We start from the raw sequence: 23,022 nt of genomic DNA on the forward strand, positions 1-23,022 counted from the left end.
CGCAGAGACATGAGCAGATTCCGCGGGGCCGTCCCAGTCCTTCTGGCCACGGCCATTGGTATTGGTAATGGTACACAGTAGCAAAGCACCCATTTGGTGACTCAAGGGCTCATGCAACCAGGGTTATATATATTTGGTCCAGCTTTCAAGGAACAGCGACAGGAGAAAGAGGAGCAGGCAAGGTACAGCCCCCATCCTCCAGGACAGTGGTCCAGTTGCCAATGCTGTCTATAGGAAAGCGGTAGAAGTCGCAAGGCTATCTCAGGATGGTAACCACAAGACCCCAGAAGATTTACGGGATGCGGAAGCAGCAGCGAGTCGAACAATTGCAACGGAGTCTGCTCTGAAGCCTGTGGAGAAGGCGAGCTCTTGGTGGCCAAACATGAGCCTTTGGACGAAGGAAGTGAACAAGCCGACCCCGAACGATTCTGCGAAGACGGGCCAGGAGACACCAAAGGACAAGCCTTGAAGAGCAATGGCCATACCACGAGTCCAGGAGCTCCTAGCCCGGAGGCGACGTCGTATTGCTGTGAATACGCCAGTCACAAGCCAATTGTGGCTACCAGCCTGCACTGTTGTGAAGCAGAATGATGGACACAGTTCTTCAACAACTTCTGCCAAGTTTCACATGGAGGCATAGAATTGGGACGTCCAAAAAGCATGGCAATGGATAGGCTCCGTCAAAATCGAAGGCACGTTAACAATCGACCATGGACTTAGTTCAAGAATCCTTGGGCTGGCACCTGGCTGCTCGATCATGTTATTCTTCAAGATCCATTGCGATATTGTCTCCTTTTAGCTTCACGTTTTCTGACATCACTTGAGTTCCGGTCATCTCTGTTCATGTTGTGCTTCTCTTTTGTGTATCAGTCACCGTAGTTCGGCGCTGGTAACTATACATATATAAAAGCCAACAGGGCTACCAATCAATCATGAGATCATCAATCCAGTATTGGTTTATATTCGACTATGTTTACTCTGTGTACACTCTTCAGAAGGAAAAGTGCGATGACAAGTGGGTTTGGCTGAACGCTGATCGTAGCCGATGCCTCAATCCCGTTTCTTGTAGGTATGAATGATACCTGGTTGCAAACATCCCTTTTAGGCGCTGCGCATACGAAAATACCTGATAATTCTCTCTTGATATCGACTTTGGAAGCTCGTAGAGGATTGGGATACACGGTATCACGTGATATCATGCTCCCGCAGTTGAGCACGGGCCGGAAGACGATCATAGATTTGAGACCTGCGACACATTTCGTCATAGCTTGTGGTGGCTTCGACTGCCCCTCCATCTCCTTCAACCACTGGTGTTGGTGAAGTTGGATTTTATAAAAACAACATCCCACTACAAATAAAATGGCTTCTTCAGAAGAGAAGGCAGACTCTCCTCAAAAGCAGGGAGAAGATCTTAGTTCAATCCTATCCTCAGAAGAAAGAGTCGAGTTGACCTTACTACTGGCGAATATCACAGAGCTTATGAGAAAGCAAATCACAGATACCTTTGACGCGTCAATTACAAGTGCACAACCACCACAGCAGGCGTTGAACCTCACCGATAAGAATCCCAATGTCGATGACACGAAGCCAGAAAAGGAGACCGAGGAAGAGGTCAATGCTAGAAAATTGCGTGTGCAAAGAGAGAAGGAACTTTCTGCTCCCAAGATGTTGGAACTGAAGGAGGATTCCCTGAAGTTTTTTGATCATTGGCGAGAATCTGTAATTTCGAGGGTTGGAATAGCCGTTAATAACTCGAAGGAGGTTGTTGAAGAGCAGAAGGATAAGGCTTCTGTCGAGGCAACGAAAGATGAACCGCCTACTGAGACCAAGGTTATCAGTAAGTCGTTACCTCCTCCTGCTTTGTATTGAGATCTGAGGGTACAGGCTCAAACACAAACATCGAAGAAGCAGATGCTGCGTTAGTCGAATTATACCCACCCACCTCAACATCACTTTACTCCCTGGCAAAAGACAAGCGAATCCTCCTCCTCAACGCAATGCTCTTACTTCTCCTCTCACTGGAGCACTACGTAGCACCCTCACGCATCCTCCTCCTTCATATCTCCTCATCCCTCCACCTTCCTCTACACATCCTAGCTGAGCATGAAGTAAAAGTAGCTCAAGGCCTCCTCGAAGCAGCCAAACATATGTCTGGTAGCGACGAGACGCAGAAGCGAAGCGATGAAAACAAATCAGCACGAAGATGGAAAGTTGGTCTTGCAGGCGTCGCTGGCGCAGCAGTCATTGGTATTACTGGCGGTCTCGCTGCTCCTCTCGTTGCAGGTGCCCTAGGAACCATATTCGGCGGTCTAGGTCTAGGAGCCACTACAGCAGCAGGTCTCCTGGGAGCCCTAGCTGAAAGTGGCGTCATTGTGGGCAGTCTGTTTGGGGCCTACGGTGGTCGAATGACCGGTAAAATGATGGACGCTTACGCCAAAGAAGTTGAAGATTTCGCCTTTCTCCCCCTCAAAGGCAGCAAACACCACGATCCAAAACCAGAAGACCGCCGTCTCCGCGTCACAATAGGTATCAGTGGGTGGCTCACCCAGCGCGAAGACATCATCATCCCGTGGCGTGCCCTCGGCCGGCAAAGCGAAGTCTTCGCCCTCCGGTGGGAACTCGATGCACTCACCAAGCTCGGCAGTTCTCTGGAATCTGTCGTCAAAAGCGCAGCATGGTCCGTCGCCAAGAAAGAGATCATCTCACGGACTATCTTCGCAAGTCTCATGACAGCACTATGGCCTATTGGTCTTCTCAAAATCTCGAAGATTGTCGACAATCCCTTTTCCGTAGCGAAGAATCGCGCGGATAAAGCTGGCCTTGTACTAGCTGATGCCTTGATTAATAAAGCGCAGGGGGAGCGGCCCGTCACACTTATTGGATACAGTCTGGGCGCGAGACTGATATACTCTTGCCTGATGAGTCTCGCTGAACGACGAGCATTCAGCCTCGTTGAATCAGCTGTCTTGATCGGTGCGCCTGCCCCATCAGACGCAGCAGTCTGGCGCTCGATGCGTAGTGTTGTCTCTGGTCGCCTCGTAAATGTCTACTCCGAGAACGACTACATCCTCGCGTTTCTGTACCGCACGAGCAGTATCCAATACGGCGTTGCTGGTCTACAGGAAGCGCAAGATGTGAAGGGGATTGAGAATGTCAATGTTTCGGAGATGGTCAGTGGACATTTGAGGTATCAGTACCTTGTGGGCTCGATACTTGAGAAGATTGGGTTTGAGGATGTGGATACGGAAGAGGTTGCTAGGGAGGAGGAAACGTTGGCATTATTGGAGGAGGAAGAGAAGAAAGAAGAGGAGAAGAAAGGAAAAGATGACATGGGTCCTGAGGAGGAAGTGAAGAGGTTAGAAGAGGAAGTTAAGAAGGGGCAGGTGGGTAAGGATGGTGAGAAGGCTGGGAAGAAAGAGGAGCAGACTTTCATGCAAAAGGCTGGGGGCATGTTGAAGTTTTGAGATGACTCTCTGATTATGAACACGGGTAATGATGTAGCGATATTTACGCATAGCGACATAGAACGATGATACGTCTGTTGACAGAGGACATTATATGTGCCTTTCGGCAACGGCATCCAGACTCCCACATTGTGCTTAATAGAAATCTTGCCAGTCTGTCATATGCACTGCATGAAGATCTCGCAAAATATGTCGTTCCACCCATAACTCAAAAGAAAAACGCCTACTACCCCTCTAAAGTAGCATACAATCACGAGAAGTCCTCTCCCTTCTCCTCGATGGCATTCTTGATCCTCAACAAAATAACCGTCTTCCACTTATCCAGCTTGCTCATCTGATCATACTGAAACAGCTTATCCGCAAATGCTTCTTGGTCACCGGCTTCCACCGCCTCATACAGATCCACTAACAATTGACTCTCGCGCTGACTGGGGAACGTAGGATCCATATCGCTGTACTTGTCGAGGGCTCGCTTGGTGGCTACTTGGTCGCCGGATGCAAGGTGGCAAAGGCCGGCCTTGAGGAAGTAGTCTTTTACGGACCATTTCATGAGATTGTTGGATACGGATGAGGCAGCGACCTTCTCGTACTGCTCGATAGCTTTGTAGTAGTCGCTTTCTAGGGCTGCGAGGTCTGCGACCTTGAGGTAGAGTTTGTTTGCCAGACTAAGAATCACAGTCAGTATTCATGTTTATGAGAAAGGTTTTGGGCAAGAACTTACGCCTCCGCATTATCATTCTCAAACCAACTAGCAGCCAACTCGTAGCTCTCAATGGCCTTCTTCTGATCTCCAATCTCCGTCTCGTACACCTCCGCCAGATTCTGCTTGTGTGTAGCTGCCCGTCGGAAGTTACCTTTCATTGTGTAGTGATTGATCGCAACATCTAGACATCTAGCGGCGTCTAGTGGGTCAGACTTTCGGTATACCTTAAAGGCTTCTGTGAGTGTATTTGCTGCATCATCTGGCTCCTTGAGGTTGTTCGTTTGGATGTTCGCTGCTTTCTCGAAGGCTTGACCAGCTTCTTTATCTGTGGGCGGATGTAGGTTAGGTACGGTTCAGATCTGGATTTCCCTCCCAATGAAAAGTGTGGACTCGAACAGTGGCCATTTCGTCGTCCAAGAGTAACAGCTATCTTTCATGATGCAAAGACCCAAGACCATTCTCCGGAACCAACATGAATACTGAAACGTACTGAGTTTCTGCATGCGGAATGCATTCGCAGCTTGTGTATACAGATCCGCGGCATTCTCCCACTTCTCCTGTCTCCCTCCAAACAAACTAAATCCTCCTCCAGCACCGGAAGCTGCTTTGTCTGCCTGCAAAGATGTTAGAGCTTATCGAGATAGGAATGGCGGGGTAGTAATGGGGAAGCCTTACCTTTTGCAGCAGTGCTCTGGGATCTTGTGCCATGTTCGCGGATTGTTTGATTATATCGGATAGTTGCGATAGAGTTGTAACGAGTTATGCGATTCTCCTTGGTGTTTCGAGAGTCACATGTGGCAGGAGTTGGACCTGGGGAGCTCTGACGAGTCCGTTGCCTTCACAATGGACTAGCGCCATTCGTCAACAGTTTGAAGGTGCCAAGATTTCAGCCTCGCCATATTTACCTTGCCTCATTCATCAACACAGCTTTCTTTACTCTTCATTGATCTTGATATCTACCGATATCCCAGTGATTAATTGACCATACCTGCATCGATTTATCACCGCAAACCCTTGAAAACATAGCATCACTGCATCAAAGCAAATGGACTGGACACATCTCTCAGAAGTAGTCAGTCTTTTAACGCATCCACAGTTCAATCCAGTACTAATTTAAGCAGGCCAATTGATCGTTCGAAATGTCCAATTATATATGTAAAGGCTGTCAAACAGCGATCAGACGAGGTCTGCGAAGCAGTCGCCCTCTTTCCGCGCGAAAATATAGCTCAGAAGCAGCTCCAAAAGCACCACTTGATATCGCTGCACTCCTTTCTAAACCAACTTGGTCCGTCCGATCACTCGTTCCCTCCGATTCAACACCTCCCTCTGCAGAAATCACACCACAGAAGTTACACCATCTACTCCGGCTCTCCGCGTTACCCCTTCCGAAGAGCCCAGAAGAAGAGGCATCTATGCTAGCAACACTACATTCCCAATTACATTTCGTACGGGATATTCAGAATGTGGATACAGAGGGCGTAGAGCCACTGCAGAGTCTCAGGGACGAAACTGAGGAGGGCATCGAGGACATTACGATTGGCTTGGAGACATTGAGGGAGGCGCTGGGGAAGGAAGATATTAAGGGGAGGAATAGGAGGCCGAAAAGACGGAGGGGTGAAGAGGTTGACACGAAGGGTGTGGAAGACTGGAATGTAACGAAGACAGCATCAGAGAAGGTCAAGACGCCCGGAGGGAAATTCTTCATTGTGAGGAGTGGAAAGGGGGATACCGAGGAGCCTTGAAGAGCCCGTCGATACCAGCTGCGTACAAATAATAAATGCTCGACGGCGAATGCAGCCCCATGCTTCGCCACCTTACAGTCACGATGTCATGCAACTGATTATCAGAGGGAAGACGGACACGCTGTCGATGACACTCAGACTCGACCTGACAGATTGGGTGGAGGGCCTATTTTGCTAGGGCAGACGTGCTCAGCAATCATGGCCGTGATGCTAGTGCACGCATTTACCTTACTCTGGCCCAGCTGTTCCAGTCGTGAGACGAGGTGCATTCGTTGTGTATGAGCATACTCGAATTCCGTCCACAGCAAGCAGTTACCGCAAGAATGTACTGCGAGTTCCTTAACCGAACTGGAACTCATCATTGGTTGTTTCTCCCTTTGAATGAAAGGAGGCGTTCAAAGTGCTGTGCGACAGCTTAGTGGCTTTCTGCGTCTATTTTGATCCTGACAATACTCGATTCAAAATTCGGAGAATGCCAAGCTCCAAGGCACGAGGGTCCAAGTGCAACAGCTGCACTGTAAGTCGAGTGTAGCACTCCGGTATATCTTTAATACCCCATGACCTCGGTCTTTATCTCTTTGAAGATTCAGTGTGCTTTTCTTGTCTCCAGACTCAGAGCTCTTCACGGGGTAAGCCCCGAAAAGAGAGTAGCACCAAGCGGGAGAGAGGCGTATCTGTGCCCTATATGCTTGGCAATCTCGTCCAGCCGGGTTCTATCAACGGGCTACTTTTAACCATAATTGATCCAGATCTTGCTGACCATTCATGGTAGGACATGGTGTGATAGTGGATGCAGACTTTGCAGCAACCCCTAACTCGCCTGCAGCATCAGGAATCAGAGTCTTCCGTTTCGGGCCCGAGCTTCGGGTCCGTCAAAGGTCCTCATTAGGTATTTCACGAGCTGTCTTTGGAACTTTTTGCGAGACACGATGTGCATGAGTAGCGGCGAATCCCAGTTACCACTGGCAGGCTCTACGATAGGTGAAGGCGATACTTAAATTGTTGATGGCGGTTAGCTTTTTGCTACAAAATACATGCACCTCGTCTCTCTAGCTCGCCCGGATGGCTGATCTGCCGACAAAGATTGCGTCTACATTTTCAGAATTACGTTCCGTATTGCTTCATTCACATTCGAATCTCTAGGGGAAACGCTAAGATGATATGGCGAGGGAACCATTCATATCAAGAACTGCAATTTCACCCAAGGCAGCCCATGCATCAGCCAACTCCCAAAGCTCTCATCGTCCTCGGTCATCTATCAGATCCCACCAAAGAGGTGAATGGGTGCCCAGGGGCCTGAATCTTTGTATCTCCTACCGCACTCGCTTAATTGATTGTTCGTGCATTTACCCTTGGAAGAGATGCATCGTGGCTTCGTCTAGCATCGCTCAAAATAGTCTCTCCTGCTGTTGAAGTTTGGGAGCAGTTCTTGTGCCACCGGTTTCCAATCGATATATCCTTAAAAGTGCAGATATCTGCACTGATATCCAGGCCGGAGATGAACATCTCGACGTTGCTCCAGAATATTGATGTTGAGCTTCAACATGAGGTTCTTCTTCATTGCAGCGACACTTGTGTCACAACTGTGCTCGACTCAAGTGAGTGCAAAAGCGGTGTTTGCCCACTTTATGGTAAGCTACTTGGAAGTCTGTAATCGAGCCTACATTGACCACGTTTAAAAGGTGTCGAACAGCGGAAAGTACACAGCCGCGGACTGGGAAAGCGATATCAATGCCGCCAAAGCTGCACATATTGATGCATTTGCTATGAACTTTGCTCGAAACGAGGCTACCACTGATATTGCCCTACCAGCCGCGTTCGCAGCAGCTGATAAACTCAAATTCGGCCTCTTCTTCTCTTTTGATTACGCTGCCAATTGCACGTTCCCCAAAGAATCCGTGATCAAGTACATCAATGATTACGCAGGAAGGCCATCCTATTATCGGTACAATGGGAAGCCGTTCGTTTCGACTTTTGAAGGTCCGGATTCTGCAGCCGATTGGAAGACGATCAAAGCTTCTACTGGTTGCCACTTTGTGCCTGATTGGTCGTCCAAGGGTGCAAAGACGCTCTTTCTATCGGAGCTGGCATTGTAGATGGTCTTTTCAGTAATTGTGGAAGACTCTTTCAGCTATTGACTGCAGCTAATCGATGACAAGGTTGGGCTGGATGGCCATGGGGTCCAAGAGATATGGATACCTATGTCGATGCCTCGTATGGTGAATTCCTTGATAATGTCTTTGGTGGAGATGGGAGCGATTTCTCGCATTACATGATGCCTGTTTCACCATGGTTCTTCACCAACATGCCTGGCTTTGAGAAGAATTGGATGTGGAGAGGTGATTCCTTGTGGTACGACCGGTGGGAGCAGGTCAAGTATCTTCAACCCGAATTTGTCCAAATCATCACCGTGAGTATTAATTGACTTGTACCTCCTTGATATTATGACAGATACTGAACCTGAAAATCTAGTGGAATGATTGGGGAGAATCGCATTATATCGGTCCATTACATATGAATGAAATGGATGTTTTCGGGCCAAAGGCCGGAAATTCGCCATACAATTATGTCAGTGGCATGCCGCACGATGCCTGGAGGCAGTTCCTTCCATACGTGATTGATACATACAAGAACAACATCTCGACTGTCACACAAGAAGGAATCACAGCCTGGTTTCGGCGGAATCCAGTTGCGGGAAGTCCGTGTTCCAGTGGTGGTACTTCTGGAAACACTCATACACAATTTCAAGTCGAGTTTCCACCAGGACAGATAGCACAAGGTCAGTGTATATCATGAGAACCAGCTCATGGTACGGAGTACTCATAAACGATGTCCTTTGCTAACTTTACTTGATCGACTCCAGACAAGGTCTTCTATTCTGCAATGCTCGGCTCTGCCACAGGTGTCACAGTGACGGTCAGCATTGGTGGTAAGCAGGCTGTTGGGACTTGGGCGAAGAAGCCATGGGATGGTGTTGGCATTTATCATGGAAATGTTTCTATGGCCGGTAGGATGCATGTCATTGCATATCGTACCCCGCTAATACCAAGCAGGAGCCACTGGTGCCGTGATTGTCACTCTCAAGACACCCAAAGTAACGTATACAGTAAGTGGCGGAACTATCACCACCGCTTGTATGAACAAGATTCAGAACTGGAATGCTTGAGTTGGCGGTGCGGTTGGCAATGCAATCTCAGCCACCCCAACTCTCAAATCAAACAACCAGGTTTGTGTCGCAGGTACTGGTGCCAATGACTTCAAAGGACTTTGCGAATTTGCTTGCTCCTATGGCTATTGCCCTGTAGGAGCATGTTATTGCACTCAAATGGGAAAGCCAGTCCCAAGGCCATCGTCCCGAAACGTTCTTGCATATCCAGTCGCTGGGAAGAGTGCTAGTTATGAAGGTCTCTGTGACTTTGTTTGCAACTATGGTAAGATTTCAAAAGATCAATTGTATGCAAGATTAATTACTGCCATGGTACAGGCTACTGTCCATTAGATATCTGTGGGTATACTAAACAGCCTCTCTCTACTCCGATCATTTCCCCTTTTCTTCCCAAGGCTTGCACGGGAGGTTCTGGAACGGGAGATCTTGCAGGCCTTTGTGGTTTCGGTTGTGGATACGGTAAGCGATGTTGATGCCTCCGGTAGTCCTATGCTGACTTGAGCTTAGGGTACTGTCCCATTATTGCTTGTACTTGCACATCCCAAGGCGCACTTGGCAAACTTACAGCCTATAAAGGAGACAAAGGCATACCAATGGAAGGCAAGAGCATGGCAGTCTATGGAGATTTATACAAGTTCGCTAACACTTGGGGATATTCTCCATTGCCAAGTCCTCCCTGCCAGAGTACTGTTCCGGCAGTACAAGCTTGCGTCGAGGGCGTTGGTGAAGGCAATCTCGGTGGTATCTGTTCTTATTCTTGTGGGTACGGTGTTTGTCCCCCTTTGGCATGCAAATGTTTGGTTAGAGGACCTCAGGTGGCTGCTACACCGAAGACTTCAGGACCTGGGTACGCTCTCCCAGGACTGGACACCAACTTGTACGCGGAACTTTGCGATTTCACATGCAGTCGGGGATACTGCCCTCCAGGAGCGTGTACCCAGACAAACGCTACCGTGGTCTACGTGGATCCTATTGTCTGGAACCCCTCGTTTGGCAGCCCGGTCTATGGCCCTGTCCCAGCCGTCTTGGTGCTTCCCCCTTCCACCTTGCCTTCACCTACCACGATCAAATTTCCACTTTTTGTCACAAGCCTTGAGGTAGGATGGGTATCAAATGGCAAATTTACAGGGACAACGACCACGACAACGCTCTCGATTCCGGACGTGGTTGTCAGCGTCATTTCGTTCTGGAATGTTGTCGTGACTGAATCTAGACCCGGCTCGGTCTTGTACCCAACGACAAGTATTCGCCACCTCCAATCATCATCACAAATGTCTATCCACCAGGTATCACCGCACCTCCAGTTACAAGGACTATCCATCCACCCCCGTACCCATGGTCTGCCGGGTCAGCTCCGTCTCCTGGTCAAAGCGGCGGATATTTGGGCTATTTCAGTGTTAATGGAGGGCGCATTACAGTCTTGTCTCAAACATACACAACATCAATCCCCGGTGGTAAGAGTATTACAGTGGGACAATCCAAGTCTACTGATTTCTGGTTCATCTACGGCGGACGCACTTATCCTGTACCGACTTCCACCCAGATGAAAGATTCGCGCCGCTGGAAGCTCCTGTGGGACGTTTTGTTCCAGTGGGCCATGCTGCAGTGCGCCCTGCTCGGGTACATGTGGCAATTCAAATCCTGACTTTGTAAGCTGTCAAGTTCGTATTGTGCAGAAGAGAACCGAATCCTGACTTTAGCAGCTCGATCCTCTCAATCCAAGCAATCCCATAACGTCTAAAGCCTCGTCGACAATTAAACCCCCAGCCACAACGAAGCCACCAGTCACAATTTCAACACAAGCCCCCGAGCCACAGCCCGCAACAAACACCTATGATATATATCAGTGGATGTGTACAGGAGAGACTTTTATTTACCTTTATGCGGCTCTCAAAGTAAACAACCCAGACTTCTGTTCCAGTCAAAACAGTTTCCTTAGCGGACCTGGCACTGGTGGACCCTCGTCTGGTGCAACATTCAAAGTATGTAATGTACAACAGACCTTCGGGTCAGGTCTGAGTGTTTCGGGTGGAGGAAAGACCGGCAAGTGCACTGCAACTGGTTGGACTTTCTCCACCAGGCCCTTGGATGTTCACTCAGGTTGCAACGGACAGGCGGCCCCAATCCAGAGTTTGGCTTGTTCGTTGATCAAACAGTATGTATGTGATATTCCGGTCTGTTGATGGCGGGGTATAAGAACGATATTCTAGTCGAATGAAAAGGGCTTCGAAGGAATGGGTGTACGTAGAATGGAGAGTCATGATTGATCTTGTGTATCAAATGGATTTTCCTTAATCAAGATAGTATTTTGCGAAGCTTTGCCTTCAAGTTGACAGACCAATCGCCTTTGGTTGGCGGTACATCTTCCCTCCCCTTACGAGATACTGGGATAGGCACTTCCTCTCTGGCCGGATACCCGTCTCTCCTCCATACCTCCCTTACCACACTTGAAAATGGCTCGTCAACGCCATCGCCACTCACAGCACTTGTGTTGAAATATCCTGTCAAGCCCAGTTTTGCCACGAAGTCGTCCCCCATTCCAATACTGTCATTCCCATCAATAAGATCCATCTTCGTGAACGCCACTACAACTGGATAAACCACTCCCCCTGGCAAGTGTTCCGTGCCTAGTTTCTTGACTTCCAAGACCTGGTCCTCGATAGAGGCGAACTGTTCTCGTAACGTGACATCCCATGTCACAACCGCGCCGTGAATACCCCGCCCGAGCAGAGTGCCTTTTACGAAATGGTCGTCGAGATCTCCTGTGCCAGCAATGATGGCTTCGATGGTACATTTGTTGCCATCGATAATGCTTTCCCATTTGGTCATTGGTTCCATGAGAGTAGGGTCATATTCTGTCATAGGAGGAGGGGTTATGTATCGTCCTGTCCTGAGCTGTGTATGATCAGTTGGTGAGGTCTTGGGAAACGGAGAAGACTCATCCCTACTCGAGTGCAAAGTGCATCCCTTCCCGATCCCTCTTTGCCGATGAGAAGAATACGAGAGTCGGTCGTCATTCTGTAGTCCGGAGGCTGGTACGGCCTGCCATATGCTGGGACAAAACTATTACTGATGGTCGGATTAATCTGAGGTTGATGTTCTTGGTCGAATAGTCTCGCTTAGCATGAGGCCTGCTTACTTAACAAAGCCGGGTAAAGTATCATATTATGAATCAACCCTGTAACCTTCTCGATGTTCTATCTACTATTACAAAGATATACAAGAATGCACCCTGCCAGAATATGCTAGCTAATTCTAATCCATACGCCTATAATGCTGCCAGCTAAGTTTAAAGCCCCATCTTCCTCACTCTTGCTGCCTCTGAATCCTTCTCGGCTATTGTGGTTCCGCCAAAGCCCATACCAGGACCCTTCTTCTTCCTACCCTTACGATCGCCATACTTCTCATCGAACTTCCTGATAGCCGTCAACGTACTCATATCCTCGCTGATCGAGGCACTAATCTCCTCCATGGCTTTGTCAAAGTGCGTCTTGGTGAGGATACGCTTCTCGGGGTAGACGTATGGCTCATCTCCAGAGTGCTGTGCTGCAATGGCGTTCTCTTCGCGAATACATGCTAGAGCTGCCGCGACGGAGAGATTCTTGAGATCGGAGCCGGAGTAGAAGGGTGTGTCCTTGGCGAGTGTCGCGAGTGAGACGGAATCGTCCAAGATCTCGTCTTTGAGGTGAATCTTGAGGATAGCCTCGCGGTCTTTCTCGACTGGTAGATCGACAAGTAGGCGACGAGGGAGACGTCGAAGTACGGCTTCGTCAAGATCAAATGGCCGATTTGTGGCGACCATTATGAAAGCTGAAAAGTCGTTCATTCCATCCCATTCTCGGAGAAATTGGTTGATCATTTCGCGGTGCGCGTTTCGGTTGTGTTCACCACGAGCAGAGAAGATGGCATCTGCTTCATCGATGAACACGACGCAGGGAGATAATTTCTTGGCCAAAGTAAAGACTGCGCGGATGTTCTTCTCGCCTTGGCCAACGAACATGTCGTTTAGATCGGCAGCGGTAACCTCTAGGACAGTTGCTCCGCTTTCCTTTGCAACGGCTTTTGCCAGGAGTGTCTTTCCAGTTCCAGGGGGGCCGTAAAGAAGTAATCCTGGGATTTTGTCTGTTGCAAGGACTCCATAAGAGAACGCTTCTGGACGAATCAAAGACAGACTTGTCAGTGTCTTTAGAGCTTCGACTGTTTCCTTGGGAGCTCGAATATCTCCAAACGTGGTGCGGATGTCAGAAGCGAGGACAACACCATTGAGGAGTTTCGCCTCTTGCTGATTGCACTTCTTTCGGATCTCCTTTAATTTCTCCTTGGACTTCTTCTTTTCAGCAGCCGCTAAATCGCTTTCACTAAGCATCAACTCCACCTCGTCATCTTCCGACTTCAACTCGGCGGCTCCCCATGCGAATTTAGCTTGGTCACTTGCGGAAAGTACCTTCAGTGCCTTGCTGAAGACAGCTCCGTCAATGCTTGTGATGTTGTTCTCCAATCCTAGGATCGTCATTGCTGTCCTGTGAACACGAGCATATGTCCAAACAGCGTCCTCCAATCCGGCAGAGAAAACAGTGGCACTGTCGATATCCTTCTCGATGTTAAGCTCCGGTGTCATGTGGTCAGTTCCATCGACTAATTTCAAGATCATTTCCTCAACATTTCGGACGTTGATGCTTCGAATGCGAGCCTTCTCGTCCGTCTCAAACGCAATATCTTGATGCTCCCTACGATCCGGAGGGACAAAGATTGTCCGTTTCTCACCATCGACAATATCAGATTGGAGGTGCTGGATATCGGGCCGGGATAGAGCTGGTTCTCCCTCCTCAGATGATGTGGTTCCAACTAGGATTATATCCCTTCCTTCCTGCCATTTCTTGTTGATAGCTGTCCTCAACTTGTAAAGCAAATCTGCGCCTTCTGTAACTCCAAGCAGTTCCTTGTAATCTCTGACCTGAACAATCAAAGGTCTCGATGTGCTCACAGAAGCATCAAAGCCTGAAGGCACAGGTCTAGCATTGGGTGCATCAACCAGCGTGTCCATTAAATTGGTCATTTTCAGCTCACTCCATTGATCTGTTGGCTGAGAGCTTGGCTGCTGTGCAGGACCCGGCATTCCTATTGCTGTGACGAAGTCGAACTTATGGCCCCCAATGGTATTGCTGCCACTTCCATTTGAGTGCTTGGGAAATCCTCTCGGCGCAGTGGGTATGAAGGAGCGAGCATTTAAGTTTCCCTTGAGCAGATCAGAAAGACTCATGCGCCCATTCGCTTTCGGTGTTGGTGAAGCATCCTCTTCTTCTTCGGCTCCGTCAACATCGTCATTCTCGTCCTCCAGTTCCTTGTCATACTCCTCTAACTTCCCTGCCACTTTGTGTGCTTTGTATGCCAATATCGACGTTGCCGACCAATGCCACGCTAGATTTCCCTCTACGTACGGTCCAGCTATCTGGGCAAGGTCCTGAGCATCCAAACGAATGAGATCTGCATGTAATTTCGAGGCTATTGTTTCGATAACTGAGTCCAGATAGAAGGTTCCCCCGTCTTTGGGACATTGCAACAGAGTTACCGGTCGTGGCACTGGAAGATTTCCAGAATTCTTTGGGGGGCGCAAAGACAAACCCGCGCGTAACGTTGCTAGAATCTCTCTGTAAACATCCACGTGTATTGTGTACTTTGCTGACTCGGTAGTTTCCAGGCCACAATCGGAGATGTCGACAATTTGACGGGCTATTTCGGCGTTCAATTTGGCCCCATCTTCACCCTCATGATCTCCTGATGCAAGAGCTCCATAAACTGCAAGGGATCCGCTCAATTTCTTGGAGTCGCCAGCCAACTTGACATTATTCGTCCAAAACCATTCTGGTAGTACAAGGGGAGGCAGACCCTCTGGCTGTTTCTGGCGAAGTAAGCCTCTTTGCCGTCCAGAGGTTGTTCTTCGATTCTTCACCTTCGGCGCTACAAGATCGACGATCTCTGGCTTTATCTCCTCTCCATCCTGCTCTTTTATCTCTTCCGACTCTGGCTCTACGTTATTCGGTGGCTGGTCTGCTTTTCCCCCAGTACCAGGAGCTGCTGGGTCTTCGGGGATTTGGTAGGAGGTCGGTGATCGATGAAAGCCTCGATGTGGAAGAGGATGTCTGCAACCGGCGACAATTCGACAGGCGCGTCTCGATATTGGTCTGTGAGCCGTGCGAATAACGTTTAAAGCTACAGCATGCATTCGGGAGAGTTTGGCGCCTAGAAGAGCGCTGTAAGTGAAGTGTTAGGACAACGCGTACAGCGGGATGTTGAGAACAAAATTAAGTTGAAATGCATGTCACGTGATATAATATGCACTTCAAGAAACTGTTATCATGCCTAGGTAGTGAAGTTCCTCGACAATAGACCATGAATCGCGCCAGAATACATGCCTGCAGAAAACCACTTCTTTACTGATTGGTGTTAGCCTCGTACGCTCTAACTTTCGGTATTCTTATTCGGTGGCTAAAGTTTGGTTGAGTAATCATTGTATATCCATGACATATATCCAGGCATCTCCCAGCCAGTTCCTTCATTTCTATTCATATTGTTTCAGAATTTCTACAGTCGAGCCATTGGAGGCATTTTCTCCTTCACAATATCCTTACTCAATTCCCTACTGATCCAATCGCTGATTGCCATATTGGTAATCATTGGATTCACACCACTCGCAGAGGGAAAGACAGAAGCATCGGAGACATACAGCCCCTCCGTATCCCAGACTTTGCCTTTCATATCGACAACCCCCATATTTGCTCGTCTACTCATGCGGCAAGTACCCATCTGATGAGCAGAAGCGAAGATTCCTGCTGGTGGCTTATTCCCGATCTTCGTGATATCCTCGAGCCATGTATCGAAACGAGCTGTTATTTCCTCGGAGCTCTCGCTCTGTCCGGGACTTTCTCGGATGAAGGATGGTGTCCCAGCTATGCAGATATGAATTTCACTTGCACCCATCACGAATTGGATCTTGGCCAACGCCTGGACACCTTCCATCGCGTGGGCTCGGTCAAAAGCACTTGGAGAATATTCGATTCTAGCTGATCCAGAATCAGGGTCTTTGTATACTCGTCCTGTGTCACGGTCTCGTACAATGGATATGAAAGAGTTCATGTGTCGATATTTTAGTGCTTGCAGCTTCCAGTCCAGACCGTTGTTCCAGTTGAGGAAGGTCAAACACCATGAGGGCATCATGACCGTCGTTTCGAGCTTTGCCCCATGGCCATGATTATCGAGGTTCTCAAGTGATCCGACGACCGATGTCAGAATACCACCTTCCCAGGGACGAGTCTCTTCTGGGTATACAGCAGCTACAATGTTCACCGGGTGAAGGTAAAGGTTGCGGCCAATGTGTTTGTTCTACGCGATGTCAGGTGCAAATCTCACAGAGAGGAAGATACTTACAGTCAGGCCGCTGTTCTGGAGGATGATGGGAGAGGCTAGTGTCCCCGCCGAAATAATGACTCGCTTCGCTCGTACGATGACTGAAGCGGTTACTCGAGCAGTGTCAGGGCCATCCACTCCACCATTCTTGTTACGAGATGTCCACCTGCCCTTGACTCCAACGGCAGTTTTCTTGCCACCAATTGTTTCGAAAAGAACCTTCTCAACGTCGAACCCTTCAGCGAATTTGGCACCAGCTCGCTGTGCGTCTGGAAGCCAGGATACAACTGGTCCCTGTTTCTCTGCTGCTCCGCATCCAAGCGTACAATAACCACAGAAATGTTCATTGCCTCCTGTGTTTTGTGGCACAGCTTTATAACTCATACCAAGACGTCGTGCTCCTTCCATCAGTACCTCGTTGCCATGGTTGTGGCGGATGTGTTTATCACTGACGCCCATTCGATCACAAACTCGGTCCAGAGATGCTTGGAACTCGGCCGAGGTGAACAGGGGTAGGCCACGATCTTTGGACCATTCCTTTCGCACAAATGACTGAGGCTGAAGTGAAGCAGACCAATTGATGGTTCCACCACCTCCCCAATTACTGCCTGCAATCACTGTTCTGCACTGTGTGAGCATACGTTTGGAAGGAAGGGAGGAGAACAAACATTGAAGCGTCATCAGACGAAACAACTCCACCGTCAACAAAAAGATGAATCCCTCCATCCTTCTCGGACATTGGTAACTGGCTAGGGGTAAAGTAGTATGACTTGTCGACTACGAGGACTTGATGACCTGCCTCGGCAAGGTTCTTGGCGCAAACAGCTCCTCCACATCCTGATCCAACGATCAGGACATCGGTTTCAAACACCTCAGATCCGTCTTCCTTGCCACCTCGTCCGGATTGAAATCCATCTTGGCCGAATTGCTCGAATTTATACTCGAAGTGCTGTCCTGGCTGATAGTGGTCCGGAACCTTAGGGAATCCTGTAGCAGAATAGAAACTTGGAGAGGTCTTGATCCAGAGATTCTTGGCCACGAACGTGACTTGCTTATATGCAGCTTGCAGAGCAGGAATGCGAGATGTCCTCCATGAGTTAAGGATCTGAGTTCGAGCAGGGATAGGTTGCTCGTGGAAAGAAGTGATGGAAGAAGTGAATAAGAGAGATCCAAGTCTCGTACTAGCAGGGTCAATACCAGGCAACGATCGTTGATGGCAACTTACTTCAGCCCGCTTAGTAAGAACGAAAATCCCTTCCTAGCATCTTCTCGACTGTATTGCATCAAAGTCCTCTTCACCAATTCATGGAATTCCGGATTGTCACTTGGCTTCTCGGCTAGATATTCATCAATCTGGACCTCTGTTGGGGAATTTTTTACCACTCGTTGGACTTGATGGACCGCTGTGGAGTATAACGTGTCCGGGATGAGCTCTTCATCGAGGGTGGATGTCGATCCGGCTGATTCCCGCTTGATGGACGGAATGACCGTATCCATCAAAGCCATTAAAGTTTTCCATTGTGCTTCGGTATAATAATTCCCAACTGGACCATCCGGAAGAGGAGCAGTGAGAGGTCCAACAACTTTCAAAGCAGTCGTCGTCATCTTGCCTGTGGTCTGAAGCACGGTCCACAATACTCCGTATTACTCGGTTGTCGTGGATTCGTGACGTCAAGATGTAAAATAAGAATGAAACAATATCGAAGGCAGGATTACAATTTATATGAAGGATTGAAAATGTAAGAATGTTATCAGCTTACAAGGGCAACACATAGCGTGGATCTGGTGTTGTCTCAAGTGTGTCGGTGGTTGACCTCGGCCGGTCCGTTTTTACCCCGCTAAATAGATCCTGGGGAAGAAAGGGGGAACGCCACACCGAGGAAGCTTAAACCCTTGACGAATTTTTGGACTCTTTTTTTGTTAATCCTCTTTTCAAAGTTGACCATGTGGATTTCACAGAAGCCTACAGTAGCAATGTTTTTGTCGATCGAAGCCTCGCTACCCGAGATTTATCATGTGATTGAGGAACTTGCGATGTTCAACATCAATATTGTGAGATGAACTCGGTAAGAGGTAGCTTGGGCAAATGACTAAAATTCATCTCGATTCTCAGCTACGAACGACGTGTACCTGCCTCACCGAAAAAGTGTACACCAGGAATAATATCTGTCTCTGATCCCAACGAATTCTACATTCATGCCTCACCATATATCCTATATTCCAATCACAAGACCTTCCGACGCGGATACCATATGCTGAGTCAATGGTATGTTTAGTTTTAATGCCGGATAGATACGAAGAACAAAATGAAGAAAATCTTCAAAATTAAGCGACGATCGATGGGCTGATCAAGGTCGCGAAGTCTAGTAACGAGGCGAAGAAGCCATTGGCAAGTATGATCCCCACCCAAAACGAGACCACATCCGATGCGACGTGACAGCCTGCCACCGCGCAGAGTCCTCTGCCGGTTCGCCTGTTGGAAGAGGGCAGGATACAAATTGCATCCTCAATATCAAATCTCGTTCAATGGTCTGAGAGATAACTCGGACTGTGCTGGATGATCTTGATCCTGACAAGAGATCATTTCAGGTGAGGAGCATTAGAATTCATTCCCAGACTGCCCTAGCTGTCCTTCCAAGTCATCCATACAGAGCGATGGCTGCTATGCTGTGGCGTTGAAAGAAGCTGCAAGGTGATCTCAATTTGTGTTTTTATTTAGTTCAACGCAAGGAGACTATCGCTACAATAAGCGAATGTGACACATGCAGTAAAGAATTCACCAAAATCGGAGCAAAGGCTACTGCTCTACTCACACCTGACAATCTGGAAATTTGACTACATCGTCATGTTTCGCATTCGCTCCCAAAGTACCCCACTTCGCTGGCACCTCAAGAAAACTCCTGCATCTGTCCCAATCCCTCCTGAGCATTTAACCACTTCGCCCTCTCCTTGACCCACAACTCCGCCTTGACTTCCACATCATCCAAACCCATGTCACCCTCTCCACCATCCAAGGTTCCAGCTTGCACAATGCACAAGCCCTTGAACTCATCTGCCGTACCCTCTTTATAAATTGTCGTACCGCACTTCTCGCAGAAGTGAGTCGTGATAGTCATGCCGCTCTTGTGGCGTAACGAGCAGGATCGCATGTTAGAGGAGCCGGACACAATTTTAAGAGATGTGTTGGGGACGAGGACGTTGGTAGTGAATGCACTGCCGCTTAACTTGTGGCAGGTTACGCAGTGACAGATTGCCTGGGCGGTGTCAATAAGAAATAAGTAGAAGGCTAGGAGAAAGGGAGAGAGGATGTGTTACCTGCATCACTGGTGCACCGCTGAAGCTGTACTTCAGTTCGCCGCAGAGACATGAACCTTTTGCCATGATGTGGATTTTGTTGCGATTGTTTGGGACCAGTATGATAGATAGGGATCATAGGATGTAGATTTTAAGGTTAGGGTGACCCAAGGGCGTCTTATATACTTATGATAGGCTCCAATCCTTCAGTTAGGTTTCAAAGCAAACCATCGGAATATTATTAATGAACTGTCAGTTCCGAAAGTAAATCTCGATCTGTCTCTCTGGTAAAGTTGAGACGGGTCGGGGTATTGATCACTTGACTCTCAGCCCCCAGCACGGGAAGATGAAGGTAGCAACAGCCAATTACGATCTCCGTGAGAAAGGGCCAGACTCGTTAAGATTCTCGACCGTATAGCTTTAGTTCGTCGTAGTCCTGAGCCAGTAGAATGTCCTCGCGTAATGGGGCTTATTCTTTTTCTCTTTCTCGATGTGGTGAGAATGTCAGCATTTAGGGATGCATGCCGAGGCTGGCTTCTGTGATTGGATTCGATTGTGAGAAAGAGTCATTCAGTCCACTTCTTGCTTGGAAGTTGGGCTGATTCCGAAACTGGAGTGATGGCTGCAGGTGTGCGAGAGGGCCTTTCATATCATGTGTTGTTGGATCTGAGAAAATGCGGGGTGGTCAAACTCTACCGACACACGTGCAGCTTTGTTCTTATTGGCAGCTTACCTGGATGACATTCAATTGAGTTTGCAACGATGAGAGCATAAAGAGCATGTGATTGTAGAGTTGCTTGAAAGACATGCTTAGCATCTATAGATAGGAGCATTCAATTGCAATAGGTCTACCAAATCTATTGATCTGTAAACTACAAATTGCGATGCCATAATAAAACAGTGAAAGCAATGCACTCAATGCACTCAATGCAAAATTCTTCCACCAGTCCCCTATCCAGTATCCAAATTAAAGCAAAGTCATGTCCGTCCGAACCCTGTCTCCATATTCCTTACAAACTCCACAACTTCAAAGCCCAACCTCCTAGCGGTCTTGTCATCCATCTTGGTATTTCCGTCGGGTATTCGTACGATGATACAAGGGCATTCTCGAAGGATTTGAACCTCTCCGTATTTGCTCAACTCATCGCGACCTACTCGGCTAACATAGATGGTGAGATCTGGACCCACAATACCACGCCACAGTGTCGCCGTCCATTGCCAGTGGTCGACTGGAGAGTAAGAATCATTGATGGGTATGCGGAGGGCAAAGGTGTCGGATGTGCTCAAGGAGAAACCGCCTGGTACGAGAGCGACAGGGAGGATTTTAGTCTTGAGTTCGGATGGAGGTATCAGCTCTTTCGATGGCGGAGTAGGGGTGGTGGTGATGTATTTGATTATTTCTTGGGATTTCTTGTGCCATTCTGAAATGATAGACAGGTAGTCGATGAACGGATCTCTTTCTTGCCCGTCGGCAGAGTTTGGAGCGCCAGTCATCTCTGGGTTGGTTTCCTTTTGCTTTTGATCTGATGTAGCCCAGGTTGCGATGGCACAGGATAAGTCTTTGCTGAGATACTCATGGATGAAAGTGCCAATCTCAGTCAGCAAAGCCTTATCAGTACCCTCAACTGCGACGACAGCGCCACGAATCTCTTGAGCTGGACTTGTAGGACCTGGAGGTGCAAGAGGAGGAGATACCCTCGTGAGGACTTGGATCTTGCCGACGTACGGCATTGTCATGACCATAGCTTCAACGCTCTTAGCATGGATCAACCGAGCTTCCGTCCTAGAGTCCGTCTGCTGAGATTTAGCAATAAAGCCCGTTTGGGTCAGGAGGGGAGGCAGATGGAGTGATTCGTCGGAGTTGTTTGAGCGAATTAAGTCTTGATGGCGTGGATGCTTAACTGAGGGGGAGCAGGAGGGAGGTCCCATGGGTCGATGTATTGATTCACGACGAGGAGGCATGCCAGGCCCGGGAACAGGTTGTCCGTAAATTGCTGGATTTGCTGGAAAGCCATCATGATAGGGGGACCAAGCAGGTATAGCAGAGCTCGCTACGTATCCTACTCCCCTGTACTTTTTCTGACCTGGAGGTGAACTATGTATATACATGTCCTCGTCTCGTTCCTTACGTTTTCGAAGAAGTTCAGGTGAAGGCAAGTACTGTGGTCCGTGGAAAGTCTGTTGATGGGACATGACGCGAGGTGTATCCATCCTGTTTTGCATTGGGCTTGCGTAGGGTTGTCTTTCGATTCGGGTGTGGGAGGAAGTAAAAGGAGGTAATACGCGCTCGGTCATTGAAGCTGCGGAAAAGGCTGGTGTGAATGGTGTTAAAGGGGTACTTGGAGTTGATATGTACCTGCCGTTGCACTTTGGGCAGCGTGTTGGATCGTCACCCGATATAGAAGTCGAGCGCAAACCGTTCAACTTACCCGCTCGACGAGGCTGGTACCTATAGCCTGGATACTTTCTCTGGTGGCGTTGCTTTTCTTCCTGGCGGTCGTTAGCACTCCCTTAACAGCCCCCGGATTGTGTGTACTTCTGCAAGTCTCTTCCAGTCACTCTTTACTTCAGGTGCTTGATCTCTCCACTGTTCGCCAATGATTTTGGATATCTCGGGGTTTGCAAGTCGAGGATTCTGGGAGACAACCTGGGCCTGGTGATGCTGGCGGTAAAGGATGAAAGCTACAAAGAATATTAGCTCTCGAGTTTTCATCAAAGGCCCTTTGGAGAAAATCATAAAGAAATAGATTGTGCAGGTGCGGAAAACATCTGCCACAGCATCGACTCCTCAAAGAATATACTGGTCACGTACCGTTTCGAGGTCTAGGTATCTTGGGGTCTGGTTGACAAAGACACACTTGCTCTCTTGTTAGGTCCGAAGTTGGAGGTCCGCTGGTGTTGGCGCTGTTGAGAGGCATATCCCCTATTCGGGGCATATCCCCTATTCTTGGTTCTTTTGCATTGTCAGTAATCAGCGAGGCAGCTCGCTTTCGTGACAAACGGGTTCGTGGAGAATTTGGAGTCTGTAAATCGGCGTGCATCTCTGGAAGAACCTGCTTCAAAGAACCACGTCGACTGGAATCGGTCGAGATGCTCACTGGCGACCGTGGAGTGTCCATATTTGAATGGCGCACCGCTGCGGAAACGGGCATCATATCTCTCAACGTATCTGACGATCTCCGTTGTGGGATGTCGTCGAGATATAGGATCTGGAGCAAAGAAATAGAGGAACGAGGCACGAAAATATCA

The 23,022-nt window shown here is 48.6% G+C and overlaps 12 protein-coding genes across 12 annotated transcripts; 6 read left to right on the forward strand and 6 right to left on the reverse strand.

Moving 5' to 3' along the window:
• Nucleotides 1-9: 9 nt before the first annotated feature.
• ONS95_007300 (uncharacterized protein) lies at nt 10-469 on the forward strand (the record flags this gene model as incomplete). The annotated part of the gene is made up of 3 exons (XM_058500800.1): nt 10-70; nt 122-182; nt 235-469. The coding sequence occupies 3 exons, from the start codon at nt 10-12 to the stop codon at nt 467-469; spliced, it is 357 nt and encodes a 118-aa protein (XP_058349617.1).
• Nucleotides 470-1,359: 890 nt separating this feature from the next.
• ONS95_007301 (uncharacterized protein) lies at nt 1,360-3,464 on the forward strand (the record flags this gene model as incomplete). Its single annotated transcript, XM_058500801.1, has 2 exons — nt 1,360-1,837; nt 1,885-3,464. The coding sequence occupies 2 exons, from the start codon at nt 1,360-1,362 to the stop codon at nt 3,462-3,464; spliced, it is 2,058 nt and encodes a 685-aa protein (XP_058349618.1).
• Nucleotides 3,465-3,551: 87 nt separating this feature from the next.
• SEC17_1 (vesicular-fusion protein S17) lies at nt 3,552-4,988 on the reverse strand. The gene is made up of 4 exons (XM_058500802.1): nt 4,843-4,988; nt 4,658-4,781; nt 4,186-4,492; nt 3,552-4,129 (listed from the first exon to the last, which is right to left on the reverse strand). Exons 1-4 carry the CDS (start codon nt 4,873-4,875, stop codon nt 3,715-3,717), a joined length of 879 nt encoding a protein of 292 aa, XP_058349619.1. The 5' UTR covers nt 4,876-4,988; the 3' UTR covers nt 3,552-3,714.
• A 318-nt stretch (nt 4,989-5,306) lies between these two features.
• ONS95_007303 (uncharacterized protein) lies at nt 5,307-5,909 on the forward strand (the record flags this gene model as incomplete). Its single annotated transcript, XM_058500803.1, has 1 exon — nt 5,307-5,909. One exon carries the CDS (start codon nt 5,307-5,309, stop codon nt 5,907-5,909), a length of 603 nt encoding a protein of 200 aa, XP_058349620.1.
• A 1,544-nt stretch (nt 5,910-7,453) lies between these two features.
• ONS95_007304 (uncharacterized protein) lies at nt 7,454-8,005 on the forward strand (the record flags this gene model as incomplete). The annotated part of the gene is made up of 2 exons (XM_058500804.1): nt 7,454-7,540; nt 7,592-8,005. The coding sequence occupies 2 exons, from the start codon at nt 7,454-7,456 to the stop codon at nt 8,003-8,005; spliced, it is 501 nt and encodes a 166-aa protein (XP_058349621.1).
• Nucleotides 8,006-8,100: 95 nt separating this feature from the next.
• ONS95_007305 (uncharacterized protein) lies at nt 8,101-9,075 on the forward strand (the record flags this gene model as incomplete). The annotated part of the gene is made up of 4 exons (XM_058500805.1): nt 8,101-8,319; nt 8,382-8,688; nt 8,773-8,916; nt 8,963-9,075. The coding sequence occupies 4 exons, from the start codon at nt 8,101-8,103 to the stop codon at nt 9,073-9,075; spliced, it is 783 nt and encodes a 260-aa protein (XP_058349622.1).
• A 593-nt stretch (nt 9,076-9,668) lies between these two features.
• Nucleotides 9,669-10,622, forward strand: ONS95_007306 (uncharacterized protein; the record flags this gene model as incomplete). Its single annotated transcript, XM_058500806.1, has 1 exon — nt 9,669-10,622. The coding sequence occupies one exon, from the start codon at nt 9,669-9,671 to the stop codon at nt 10,620-10,622; it is 954 nt and encodes a 317-aa protein (XP_058349623.1).
• Nucleotides 10,623-11,370: 748 nt separating this feature from the next.
• ONS95_007307 (uncharacterized protein) lies at nt 11,371-12,092 on the reverse strand (the record flags this gene model as incomplete). The annotated part of the gene is made up of 2 exons (XM_058500807.1): nt 11,371-11,970; nt 12,024-12,092. 2 exons carry the CDS (start codon nt 12,090-12,092, stop codon nt 11,371-11,373), a joined length of 669 nt encoding a protein of 222 aa, XP_058349624.1.
• A 272-nt stretch (nt 12,093-12,364) lies between these two features.
• ONS95_007308 (uncharacterized protein) lies at nt 12,365-15,298 on the reverse strand (the record flags this gene model as incomplete). The annotated part of the gene is made up of 1 exon (XM_058500808.1): nt 12,365-15,298. One exon carries the CDS (start codon nt 15,296-15,298, stop codon nt 12,365-12,367), a length of 2,934 nt encoding a protein of 977 aa, XP_058349625.1.
• A 359-nt stretch (nt 15,299-15,657) lies between these two features.
• ONS95_007309 (uncharacterized protein) lies at nt 15,658-18,084 on the reverse strand (the record flags this gene model as incomplete). The annotated part of the gene is made up of 4 exons (XM_058500809.1): nt 15,658-16,455; nt 16,501-17,101; nt 17,148-17,660; nt 17,705-18,084. The coding sequence occupies 4 exons, from the start codon at nt 18,082-18,084 to the stop codon at nt 15,658-15,660; spliced, it is 2,292 nt and encodes a 763-aa protein (XP_058349626.1).
• Nucleotides 18,085-19,367: 1,283 nt separating this feature from the next.
• ONS95_007310 (uncharacterized protein) lies at nt 19,368-19,860 on the reverse strand (the record flags this gene model as incomplete). Its single annotated transcript, XM_058500810.1, has 2 exons — nt 19,368-19,733; nt 19,795-19,860. The coding sequence occupies 2 exons, from the start codon at nt 19,858-19,860 to the stop codon at nt 19,368-19,370; spliced, it is 432 nt and encodes a 143-aa protein (XP_058349627.1).
• Nucleotides 19,861-20,751: 891 nt separating this feature from the next.
• Nucleotides 20,752-22,892, reverse strand: ONS95_007311 (uncharacterized protein; the record flags this gene model as incomplete). The annotated part of the gene is made up of 3 exons (XM_058500811.1): nt 20,752-22,263; nt 22,310-22,455; nt 22,586-22,892. 3 exons carry the CDS (start codon nt 22,890-22,892, stop codon nt 20,752-20,754), a joined length of 1,965 nt encoding a protein of 654 aa, XP_058349628.1.
• Nucleotides 22,893-23,022: the final 130 nt, after the last annotated feature.

This window comes from Cadophora gregata (genome assembly GCF_030347475.1).
Source record: "Cadophora gregata isolate MNR1 chromosome Unknown scaffold_19, whole genome shotgun sequence".
Taxonomy (NCBI): Eukaryota; Fungi; Ascomycota; class Leotiomycetes; order Helotiales; family Ploettnerulaceae; genus Cadophora; species Cadophora gregata.

Bases quoted from the DNA above. Each gene is read 5' to 3' on its own strand.
- SEC17_1 (XM_058500802.1), bottom strand. From the start codon at position 4,875: ATGGCACAAGATCCCAGAGCACTGCTGCAAAAG. The intron at 4,782-4,842 runs GTAAGGCTTCCC...ACATCTTTGCAG, and splicing joins CCAGAGCACTGCTGCAAAAG to GCAGACAAAGCAGCTTCCGG. The intron at 4,493-4,657 runs GTACGTTTCAGT...ATCCGCCCACAG, and splicing joins ATTCCGCATGCAGAAACTCA to ATAAAGAAGCTGGTCAAGCC.